The 12,834-nt window shown below is 39.8% G+C and overlaps 1 protein-coding gene across 3 annotated transcripts in view; it reads right to left on the bottom strand.

Annotated features, from left to right (window-relative positions):
* Positions 1 to 4,096: 4,096 nt before the first annotated feature.
* Atp6v1h (ATPase H+ transporting V1 subunit H) overlaps positions 4,097 to 12,834 on the bottom strand; it is an 88,872-nt gene continuing 80,134 nt past the window's right edge. For all 3 annotated transcript variants that reach the window (XR_002381394.2, XM_005085931.4, XM_013125126.3), the window contains one exon: positions 4,097 to 4,434. Coding sequence is in view for 2 of the 3 variants with exons in the window: in XM_005085931.4 (XP_005085988.1) it covers positions 4,374 to 4,434 (61 nt within the window). In the remaining variant the exon portion in view is untranslated. The remainder of the gene's footprint in view (positions 4,435 to 12,834) is intronic.

Raw genomic sequence — 12,834 nt, 5'->3', positions numbered from 1 at the left:
TATTCTGTAGGTTTAATGTTTTGATTATTATATGGCGAGGTGACTTCTTTTTCTGGTCCAGCCTACTTGGTTTTCTGTAAGATTCTTGTATTTTCATAGACAAATGCTTCTTTAGGTAAGGGAAGTTTTCTTCTATGATTTTGTTGAATATATTTTCTGTACCTTTGAGCTGTATTTCTTTGCCTTCTTCTATACCTATTATTCTCAGGTTTGGCTTCTTCATGGTGTCCCATATTTCCTGGATAGTTTGTGTTAGTATTTGTTGGTTTTGAGATTTTCTTTGGTTGATGACTGTATATCTTCTAATGAGTTTTCAACACCCAACATTCTCTCTTCTATCGCTTGTATTCTATTGGTGATACTTGCATCTGTAGTTCCTTATCCTTTACCCAGCTTTTCTATTTCCAGCATCCCCTTGTTCTGTTTTATTATTTCTATTTCAGTTTTCAATCCTTCAACTGTTTGAGTTGTTTCCTTCATTTGTTTTTTTCTTGATACTCTTTAGATTCTTTGAGAGATTTATTTCTTGAATTTTTCCCCCACTTCATGGATTTGTTTGTTTTTTCTTCTATTTCTTTAAGGGATTTCCTCATTTCCTCTTTGAGGTTCTCTATCATCTTCATAAAATAATTTTTAAGGTCTGTCTTCTCTGCTTCATCTATGAGATTGCCGGAGGTTGGGGTCTGGAAGGGCTGATGCTTTTCCTGAAGCTGGGATTGCCAGAGTTTGGGGCCTGGGAGGGCTGAAGTCTTTCCTGTGTGGGCGGGTCTTTATCATGAAGGGGTGCTGGATCATAAAATCAGGAACAAGCAATAAGATAACAAAGTGGCAGGATACAAGATCAACTCAAGAAAATTAGTAGCCCTACTATATACAAATGATAAAAGGGCTGAGAAAGAAATCAGAGAAACATCACCTTTTACAATTGCCACAAACAACATAAAATACCTGGGGGTAACGCTAACCAAACAAGTGAAAGACCTGTATCGAAAGAACTTTGAGTCTTTAAAGAAAGAAATTAAAGAAGACACAAGAAAATGGAAAGATCTCCCATGCTCTTGGATAGGTCGGTTCAATGTAGTAAAAATGGCAATCCTGCCAAAAGCAATCTACATATTCAATGCAATCCCACCAAAATCCCAGCAATCCCAGCACAATTCTTCACAGACCTTGAAAGAACAATTGTCAACTTTATATAGAAAAACAAAAAACCCAGGATAGCCAAGACAACCATGTTCAACAAAGCAACATCTGGAGGCATCGCTATCCCTGACTTCAAACTCTATTATAAAGCTATAGTCCTGAAAACAGCTTGGTATTGGCACAAAAATAGACAGGTAGACCAACAGAACTGAATTGAACACCCTGAGATTAATCCACAAATCTATGAACAGCTGATTTTCGAAAAAGAAGCTAAAATTATACAATGGAAAAAAGATAGCATCTTCACCAAACGGTGCTGTCATAACCGGATATTGGCATCTAGAAGACTGCAGATAGATCCATGTCTATTGCCATGCACAAAACTTAAGTCCAAATGGATCAAAGACCTCAACATAAATCCACCCACACTGAACCTGTTAGAAGAGCAAGTGGGAGGTACCCTTGAACCAATTGATACAGGAGACACCTTCCTCAACATTAACACCAGAAGCACAAACACTGAGATCGACAATTAATAAATGGGACCTCCTGAAACTGAGAAGCTTCTGTAAGGCAAAAGACACAGTTAGCAAGACAAAAAGGCACCTGACAGATTGGGAAAAGATATGTACTAACCCCACATCTGATCCCCAAAATTTACAAAGAACACAATAAGTCTCCAAAACACCAAAGGATCCAATTAAAAAGTGGGGGTCTGAACTAAATAGAGAATTCTCAATAGAAGAGTATAAAATGGCTGAGAGACACTTGAGAAAGTGCTCAACATCCCTAGCCATCAGGGAAATTCAAATCAAAGCAACTCTGAGATATCATCTTACTCCTATCAGGATGGCTAAAATAAAAAACACCAATGACAGTTTGTGCTGGAAAGGATGTGGAGAAAGGGGAACACTCCTCCACTGCTGGTGGGAGTGCCAACTCGTACAGCCACTATGGATATCAGTATGGCAGTTCCTCAGGAAAATGTGACTCAGTATACCACAAGACCCAGCAATTCCACTCTTAGACATATACCCAAAAGATGCCCATTCATACAACAAGGATGTCTGTTCCACTATGTTCATAGCAGCATTATATGTAATAGATAGATCCTGGAAGCAACCTAGATGCCCCACAACTGAAGAGTGGATAGAGAAAATGTCTTACATTTACACAATGAAGTACTACTCAGCGGAGAAAAACAATGGAATCTTGAAATTTGCAGGCAAATGGATGGCACTAGAGGAAACCATCCTGAGTGAGGTAACCTAGTCACAAAAAGACAAACATGGTATGTACTCACTCATATATGGATTTTAGATATGGATCAGGGGAGTGTCAGCCTACAATCCCAGTGACAGTGAGTCTGGGAAACAGGTTCCCAAGAGAGATGCATGATACCCCAGAGAAGTGGAATGAGGCAAGATCTCCTGAGCAGATTGGGAACATTGGGAGAGAGGAGAGGGATCTAGGAAAGGGAGGGAGATAAGAGGACATGAGAAGAAGGTACGGGGGAGCAGGAAGGTTGAGTCGAGGTAAGAACAGAAGAGAGCAGGATGAGCGATACCTTAATAGATTGAGTCATCATAGGAATGAGGAGAGAGTTAACACTAGTGAATCTCCAGAGATCTACAAGGATAACACCAACTGGCAAACTAAGCAATAGTGGAGAGAGTACATTTATAGCTCCTCCCTGATGATAAGGTTGATGGCTACCTTATATGCCATCCTAGAACCTTTATCCAGTGACTTATGGAAGCAGAGACAGATACCCACAGCTAAACACTGAATTGAGCTCCTGGAACCCAGTGACAGAGATGGAGGAGTAATGAGCAAATGGGTCAAGACCATGATGGTGAAACCCACAAAGATAGCTGACCAGATAAGGGAGAGCTCTTGAATCCCAGACTGATGGCTGAGAGGCCAACAGGGGACTGATCCAGACTCCATGAATGTAGTCTCAGTGAGGAGGCCACAGAAATCACTGGGGCCTTGGGTAGTAGATCAGTGTTTACCATGGTATATGAATAATATTTGGGAGCCCATTCCAAATAGAGGGATGCTCTCTCAGCCTGGACACATGGGGAAGGGCCTAGGTCCTGCCCTGGATGAAATGACAGACTTTGGAGATCCCCCCGAGGGCCTCACCCTTCCTGGAGAATGATGTGGGGATTGAGTGAGGGGCTTGGGGGGGCTGGTGGAGGGACAAGGAAGGAGGGCTGGGAGAGGGAGCCAGGATTGACATGTGAAGCATTCATGTTTCTAATTTAAATAAATACATATATTGAGGGAAAAAAGAAATAAAATATAATAAAAATTCACTCAGGGTTCTAAAATTTAGCCATTCACTATGTAATTTACTGCATATACATGATAATCCCATAAAATCAGAATGGAGTTAAAATGTCCTACACAAAGAGAGGTTATAGCTGTCTTGATTAATACAGCACACAGCTTTCCTAACCTATGATGCCCCACAAGAAGAGTGAAGTGCTGACCCATAGCAATGTAAAAACGCAACACAATTATGTACAGTACACAAAACTGACAGTGGTTAGCAAACAATCATGGTACCTATTTATTTGCTGTTTTTATCCTTATATTAAAGTGTATTCCTTCTACTTATCACCCCATCTTCACTGTCTCCATTGCGCTAAGGAGCCAGGTCAAGAGACTGATTTTGACCATGCTGGTGAAAATGTGATGTTTACACAATAACTAATTGCCTAAAGATGTAATTCTCAGGACATACATTTTATTACTTGATGAAATACCATGCAGGGGGAGAGGGAGAGAGGGGGAGAAGGGGAGGGCAGGAGGGAGGATCAGTGATCATTTCAAAACATTTACTTCCCATCATTACTTGGGAATAATTCTCCTAATTTTGATTTGAAATAGAATAAAAGACTTTTTTGAAAGTCCACATAAGGAATAACCAAAATGAAACAACATATTTGGAGTGAGAATCCTTTAATTATATTTATTTCCAGAGAACAATAAATACAGAAATTATAAGCAATGTATGTAACAATAATATTTTCCTAGATAGACAGCACCTACTTTTATACAACTTAACAAGCAAACACCTTTATTACCCCAGGAATTACCACTGCAAAAAGCTATACAACAGAAATTATCATTGAAATAAAAACTATTCATTTTTGACCCTAAGGACTGAGGTTCTCACTCCAGTGGTCCATCGGAGGTGCAGAAAAGCTGAAGAGGCCAGCTCAGCTCCGGGCGGCAGCAGTCTGAGGCTGCTCTGACTGGAGTTGTTTGCCAAGATATTCCCTAGAAAACAAGTACATGGTAGTATGACAAATTAGAACTTCAATACACAGAATCACTGTCAAGACTCAAAACTTACTAATGAAATAACCCCTGGAACATATACTTTCCCAGCTTTCAAAAGCTTATGTGCTACAGGAATGCTACCTATTTTCACATACAAAAAAGTTATGGTCCACACAGAAAGTTCTTCACAAAATGTCATTGGGACAGTAGACATCCCTGCTTACATGAAGAGCTTACTACTGCATCTGCAATCTGAGTTTAGCAAAAAACCTATGATTCCAAGGGGCTTCATACAGGAAAATAGTGTTAGAAAACATAGACATGTATAGCCTGGAGTGAACACAGGAACAATGAAAATAAAACCTGACAATAACATCAAGAATCAGAACTCTTAACAGGATCGAACTCCACTATGCATTAGTGCAGCCTTAAACCTACACAAAGACCAGAGAATTAAATCCACAGCTATCACAGGGGCTAAGGAACAGTTTTCTCTTTCTACAGATGGGACAAGTGACTTAGACTGATGGTCTCCAAACTGTTTAGATCCTTTAGGAATCTAACAGTTTGGACATGGAGGTACAAGCCTACAATCATAGCACTCAGTAAGCTGAAGCAGAAAGAAAGACTGAGTTCAAAACCTGCTTGAACAACATAAGTCATTTTTAGGTAGTATGAAGGAAAAGAAATTGAACATGTACCTACAATATGTGTATAGCTTAAAATCATACACAGAAACCACTGAGACAGAGTTGTTGGTCTGTTCTTTACCCCCCACAAAAACTGCCCCCAACCTTTTTTTATAATCAACTAATAAGGAAAAGAAATTATTTTCAAAGACCCCGTAGATTTATATTTCCACCAGTAAAAAAGAAAAGTTTGAGTTTAGAATCAGGAGATGACTTTGCACTTGAACTACCTCCCACCACAATCATGAGACTAGAGGGTACATCTTTCTGCAAGGACTAAAGCAGACACTGTGAGGCACATGGCCCAGCCAGGGAGTCCAGGGTCAGGATCAGAGACATCCTCCCCACTTTCTACTGCATCAATTGGTTACTCAATTACTTATTTTGTGAGCACCACCTGGAAACAATCTTTGGGTACCATATAAAAGTGCTCTGTTGGGATGCTAAAGAATGTATTATTCTTATCGTCAAAGAACTACTCTGACATAATGCTTACAATGAAGTTATTATTTCCAACAAAGAATAAGTAATGTCTAATGTACATAAAGGCCGACTCACAGACATGACTTTGTAAGACCTTTTGCTGAGGTCTTCACAATCACAAGTGCCATTGCAATTTCGATGATCCTATAATAATGTCCACCAAGGTCAGAGGGAAGGTACATCCTCTGATGAACAGTGTGGAGTCTATTGTAACTGGTACATTCAAGGAACAATGTCATAAAGGTATGAATAGTCTTTCATTTATTTGCACAGAAGTCTTCTCTGGTTGATACAAAACACCCTATATGGAAGCTGTTGGATCATTTTGGGAGCGGCACCTTCCTGAGCGACACTGGTAGTGCAATATTAGGCTCAATAATTCTCAAGTGACCTTCTGTCTGCTTTTGATCTCTTCAGTCATGTAAGCTTAGCTCCTGATACGACATGAAAGAAGGGAGCTGCAGCAGTAGACGTACTGTAATATTCTCTACAGTAGCCAGGTAATGGCCCAGAAGTGGCAAAAACAACTAAGAAAAGCAGAAGTAAACAGAAGGCAAGAGAGGCTTGAGCACTGAAGCTAAAGAACAGAAGGCTGTTAAGAGTGAAGGACAAGGAACTAAAGGCCCTGCCTGCTTCAAGAATTCTAAAGACTGCCTGGCCATAAAGGTCAAGGATCTATGACACCTGTGGCCCAGGAAGTGGGCTAGGGACTCTCACTTCTCTGACTGCACAAGATTTTAACACCACCATGGGGCTAAAGGTCCCACAGCCTAGTTCAAAGCTGTAAGCATGAGGTGTCCTGTGCTGTTGCTTGCAGCTATCTGCGATTGCCACCAACTGCTGCCAGAAACAAAGGATGACAAAAGCTTCTCCTCACCTGCCCCCAATTCCCATGTGGGGAGAGTAAAGGAGCCCAGTCAGCTGACTGTGACAAAGTGAGAGTACTGAAGTATAGCAAAGGCGAATTGTTCTGACAAACTCACACACAGCTTTCTCTTTGCTCCTTTCCTGTGTCCATATGGCGTCAGGCACAGACTTGGATGAGAAAGGTGTTCTGTCCCTACTTCTCTCATTTGTTCAAACATATGAAGTGCCTAAGAATCATTCACTGGGTTCATGACCTGGAAGTATGACACAGAGGTCAACTCCCTGAACACGGTGGTGCATACATTTAATCCCAGTACTTGAGAAGCAGAAACAGGAAGATCTTCAAGCATCTAAGGCAAGTCTTGTCTGTATATAGTTACACGCCAGCAAAGCTAGAGAGTAAAACCCTTTCTCAAAAGAAAAATAAATCTATCAATGTTCCCTTTCCTGTCTCCTGAGTTTTTGTTGTTCAGGATTTGGGGAGGATTGGAACATGGCAGGATCTCACGAAGGCATCTGAGCCTCTTGAGCAATACCTTCTACCCACACCCGTAAAAGAAAATGCTAATATGACTTCCCATGAGGGTGTCCAGCAGGTTGTTCATAGTTACTCTAATTCAAGAGAGCCATGCGCAACCCAGAGGAAACAAACTCAACACAATACAACTTATGCTCCATAAGACTTTATATCAGATAAGAAATACTGGAAACTTTTTGTTGTTGTTGCTCCTATAAGGCTGTGATTAACCATGGTGAGATGAGCTACTGGGGTTCTACTTTTGGAGCTTCAAGAAGCCCAGGTCATATGCCTTCACTATGTCACAATTATGTGTCATACCTTCACAGTATACCTAGCTGCTTAAAGGGATATTATTTTAAATAAAAAACAACAAATTTGAAGATACTATGACAGTTTTTAAAATGGATTCGAAATTTTAAAATATTTTTATTTTTCAGAGTATCATACAATGTATTTTGATCATATTCACCCTCCTACTCCTCCCCCAACTCCTCCCAGACCCACCTTTGTCTCACCACTCCCCCAACTTCCTGTTCTGTTTTCTTCAATAACCCATTGAGTCCAAGATGTGCTGCCTATATACTCCCAGGTTGGGGGGGGGCAGATCTGACCAGAGAGGGTGGTTGACCTACTAGGGCGCATATCCTGAAAAGATCCCAACACTACAGAAGCCATCGACTGGCCGTGGTTTCTCAGTTGGGGTGGAGGGTCAAGGTTCATGAAGAGCCTCACTCTGCCACCACATGCCACAACGTCGACTAGCAAGGAACAGTGTCTTCTGAAGACAACAGGAGCAGTGGCTGCTTCCACAAGAAACTTTCTAAATACAATTTTTAATTTTTAATTACAAGTATGTCCTCCCACCATACGTGCTGGAAACTGAACTTGAGTCCTCTCTGAGGGCAGCACATATTCTTGACTGTTCAGCTGTTCAGCCTGCTATGACAGTTTTGAACACACTAATTTCACCTACATAACTTGAAACACACAGAAACCTCAGCTACACAATTTAATGCCAGGGAAATAAAATTTTCTCTATAACTGAGCCATAATTATGTACTCCTCACCATTTACCTATCCTGTTTGGGGAATGAAGTTGAAATAAATATGTTAATAAAATGTTCTTCTCCGGGTGTATAAAAGGAAATTTTGGCTTAGACAACAATCTTTATAGATTGCTGTAATGCAGGTATTTTTAGTAAAAAGAAAAAATAAATTTAAAATGTTTTATATAGTCTTTTTATTGCTAGATTGCTATAAGTTAATCATAAATTGCATTTTTCTCAAGCTTTTATAATGATTTTTGTTTGTTTGTTTAGACAGAGTGCCATAACCTTACCTGTCCTCAGATTTGCTATGTAGACCAGGCTAACATCAAACTCAGAGATTTACCTGTTTCTTCCTCCTGCCCCCCTCAAAAAGACGTGCACTATAATGATGTTTTTCTTTATGTTTGTGGGTGTTTTGCCTATATGTAAGTCTGTATACCACACGTGTGCCTGGTGCCTGTGGAGGCCAGAAGAAGTTGTTGGATCCCTTGGAACTTAAGTTAGAGATGTTGTAAGTCACCATGTGGGTGTGGGAATCAAACCCAGGTCCTCTAGAAGAGCAGTCAGGTGCTCCAAATTGCTGAGCTATCTCTCCAGGAATATACCAATTTTAAACACTAAACACAAAGCAAAGGACTGTTTACATTCAAAAAGTAAGTATGGTATAGTCAAAAAACATTTCTATGATATTTTAAAGTCTCATCCCAGGAAAAGTAGTTTAAACATCACATCATCACCTGCTATATACTAAGTACTACCTTAATTGTGTAACACAAATTTTTCTCTTCTTTGGAGACAGTCTCATTATGTTGCCCAGGCTAACCTCTTGATCCTCCCAGCTGAAGGTAAAGATGCTCCCCCTCATCACCCAACCTGTCATACATTTTCTTTCTATTCACAGAAATATCCATAAAGGATGCAGGTAAGCCCCTATTTTTGGAGATGAGTATCTACTAAATAATGGCAATGAAAACTGTCATAAGCTTCAGATAACTAATTAGTGGTGAGAAGTGTCTGTACTAGATTCTGTTTCATTTTATCATTCACAGTTCTATTTCATGCTATAGTATTACATACAGCTCTCATGGGTAGAGACATATTAGTATAAAGCTATGAGAAGGAAGGGCTTAAGAACCTCTTAACACACAGCCTCACTATTTTCTCAAATATATTTCATAATCCATAGCTCCAACTTCAAAGATTATAGGATTAGCAGAATCCCAAAAAGGAGAACTGAAAAGCCAGTGAACTAAAAAGCCAGTGATTCTGAAAAAAAAAAAAAGCCTAATTATACTCTTCTGCTGGCTTTCTGGATCCTATTCCTCATACTGGGTCACCTTGCCCAGTCTTAATACAAGGGGAGATACTTAGTCTTACTGCAACTTGATATGCCATGTTTTGTTGATATCCATGAGAGGCCTGCCTTTTTCTGAATAGAAACAGATGGGGGTGCACAGGGAAGGTTGGGGTGAAGGGAATAGGAGGAGAGGGAGGGGAACTGTGGTCAGGATGTAAAATTAATAAATTTAAAGAAAAAAAATAAAGAACTAGTCCCTACATTTATCAGCACAAAAATTCTACCATTATACAGTAACGATTTTTAAAGTATATATTTAAGATTTGCTTTTTTTTGGGGGGGGGGGGCTTTTGAGACAGAGTTTCTCCGTGTAGCCCTGGGTGTCCTGGAACTCATGCTGTAGACCAGGCTGGCCAGAAACTCAAAGAGTTCTGCCTGCCTCTGCCTCCTGCGTGCTGGGATTAAAGGCATGTGCCACCATGCCCAGCAATATTTAAATCTAAAGTACTCAAAAATAAAACTTTAATCTATAATGATAGTAAGCCAGCAGTATTAAAGTAAAACCTGGCTATAATTCTGACCACTTCTTCATAATACCAGGGGAATTTTAAGGCAAGATACTGTGGAAGGAACAGACTGTATTAACCTTAAGTTATGCATTTTTCCAATGTCTTGACCAAGAGTAATACATGTGTGTATATATATGTTGTGGTGATCATTTGATGAAAGCAGTCAACTGTTTGAAAACCAACTTTTATAGCAAATAACCAATAGATGTTGAAAGTAACATATGGATATAAGTTGACAGTACCTGTTTACAGTTTTAAAAGCTGTTCTGGATCAGGTGGGTCAGTCAAATAAGTTCTTCCCTAGTAAAACTGTTAAAAATTTCTGTAAACAATCTCTCATCCCTTTCCCATACTATATTTTATAAGTTGTTCAAACGCTCTGTTCGGGACACGCATTGGACAGACTTTGGGCATACATACACAAACACTCATATGAGGATCATGCACAAATTCATATATCAGACATAGGCATAATTCACAGGCAGCAGGGATAGACAGACAACAGACTATAGACATATAAGACATTGAGAGGGAACCACAGAATTCGAGTTTGGATTCACTGTTGGTCAGGTTAATCCAGGAGGAAGTTGCTTGTTTTCAGACCTTATTGTGTTACTGATGACCCAGAGGCACAAACAAGTAAAATGTTCTACCATCAGCAAATAGCTTTTGCATACAGGATCTGTGAAGCACAAAAGGGCAAACTATAAGAGAAGTACAGAAACATTACTTCAAAGACATTGTCAATGACAAAAAGATGTTTCTGAAAAATGCATTATAATAAATAATGCAAATAATTTCAGGTACTTGGGGAAATTAAAAGGTCTTGAAGTTGCCAAGATAAAAATCGCTCCTTATAGGCCTGAGGATGAAGCTTAGTGGTAAGGTGCTTGCCTGTCAAGCTGGAGGCTTGAGAATCCATTCCCAGTGCTACAGACAAATTAAGTACATAAAATTCACCATTTGTATGACTTTAGAGAATGGATTGTTAAGATAGGCTTGGTATCATTTTAGAAAGATATTTTACCTATTTTTAATAAAGCTGTACAATTAGTTTTTATAACTCCAGTTAAATGTCATAGCAAAATGATTTAATAAGCAAGAAATCACCCTTACATTTGAAAAAGCCAAGATGCCCCCACAAAGTAAACATTACTAATTCAATATGCAAACTTGGAAGACCATGTTAAAAGCTATATTTATCTGACCAATGTACTCACATTTCATATCCTGCTTTACTTCTAAAAATATCTGGGAAGATACTTAGCTTAAGAGAGTCCTGCAGAGTTCAGATTTCCCTAGAAGTCATTTGTTTATCACAGAGATAAAGTTACTTTCTCTTTCAGAATCATTTTCCTATAGGAAATTGGGATGGAAAGGCATCTCTTTCCATCAACAAAGAATCAGGAACAGCTGGCTATGATTAAAAGGAGGCAAAAAGAAGAGAAGGCCAGGCAATCAACCTACTGGGGCTGACCCATTAGTTCCCATTAGTTCTCAAGCCTTGGGAAAGCAACTCTTGATTACTGAGCAAGATCTGCACACAGCCAACCTTCTGCACAAAAGCCAGGGTGTGTGAAGAACAAACAGAGGGAGGGGACAAAATAACAACACAACAGTAATGATGATGGTGATAAAAATCACTCAGAAGTTGCAGTCATAGTAGATGCAACTGCAATAAAAATGGCAAGGATTTGAGAAAGGGACTGGAGATCCAGGGTTATCATAGGAGAGTGATGACATCATGAGAGAGGAAGCACAAGTGGCCAGTTTCACAGTCACAACACGGGAACAAAAAGCACCTTATCTGGAAAAATCTGGGTAAGGGTGGGTACAAGCAACCATACACACAATATTCTAGGAATGCCTTACTAAAGAAGTGACAACACATCTGGAATTTGGGACACACAGACCTGGGTTATGCCCAGGCTTCTTGTCAATGACTGTGAGAAGGGAAGTCTGAGAATAAAGGATGACCTAGGCAGGTGTGTCTTGTTAATGGTAATCTTGCCCTTTCCAATGCCTGGAATAGGACTCCATCCTCACAGAGACAGGGACTGAGGAATGCTATCATTTCCAATCCTCAAACTGCAAGTTTGAACACACAAAGTTAAAATATTTAGTTATGAAGAAAACAATACTCAGTGTGAACTGGACAGTCCATCTAACCAACCCCAATTTACAGATACATTTTAATGAATATGTACTTTCTAAAAACTACTACAGACTGCAGATGCCGTCTATTAAAATTACTGGGAAACAATCTGCTCTTTTACTGGTAGAGAATCTCCACCTGGTTGCCCTTCCTGTATTAAGAATTCCATCTATACTTTCCTTTTATGAATTATCAACCCTTGAACTCTTCCATTTCTCCCATTCTAAATCACTTTTGCAACACTTAAAACTTCTATCTTAAGACAGATGATAACCCAAGTGCCCATTATCTATCAGAAGAGCCCTCCATCCCTACTTCCATGAAGCTCTTACGAATAGATACCCACCATAGCTTTCTTGAGTTTGATACTACCCCAACATGCTGCAATCATGACTGCCAAGGACCTTGGTCTAAGTCACCAGCAGCATTCATGCTTCCATGGCCCATGTAACTCCTGAGGCCCCCCACCCCTACCCCACCCTTTCATGTCTCCTCAGCTTTGTTTTAAATCTGCTGGCTTAAAAGTCCTTCTTCAAACAGACTTTTCTCTTGCTTCCCTAATATCACATTACTGCTTTTTCTCAAGACTCCCTGTCACTTCTCCTTAGAGTCTACCACTCTTCCAATGTAATACTGTCCTCGTCGGTCTCCCAACTTGGCACAAGCTAGATTTATCTGGGAAGAGGAACCTCAATTGAGAAAGTACCTCCATTACACTAACCTACATGTAAGTCTGTAGGGGAATTTTCTTGATTAATGATTGCTTTG

This window comes from Mesocricetus auratus, unplaced genomic scaffold (assembly GCF_017639785.1).
Source record: "Mesocricetus auratus isolate SY011 unplaced genomic scaffold, BCM_Maur_2.0 Super-Scaffold_6730, whole genome shotgun sequence".
Lineage (NCBI taxonomy): Eukaryota > Metazoa > Chordata > Mammalia > Rodentia > Cricetidae > Mesocricetus > Mesocricetus auratus.
Note: the sequence above shows the minus strand (reverse complement) of the source record. Positions and strands in the feature narration are given on the sequence as shown.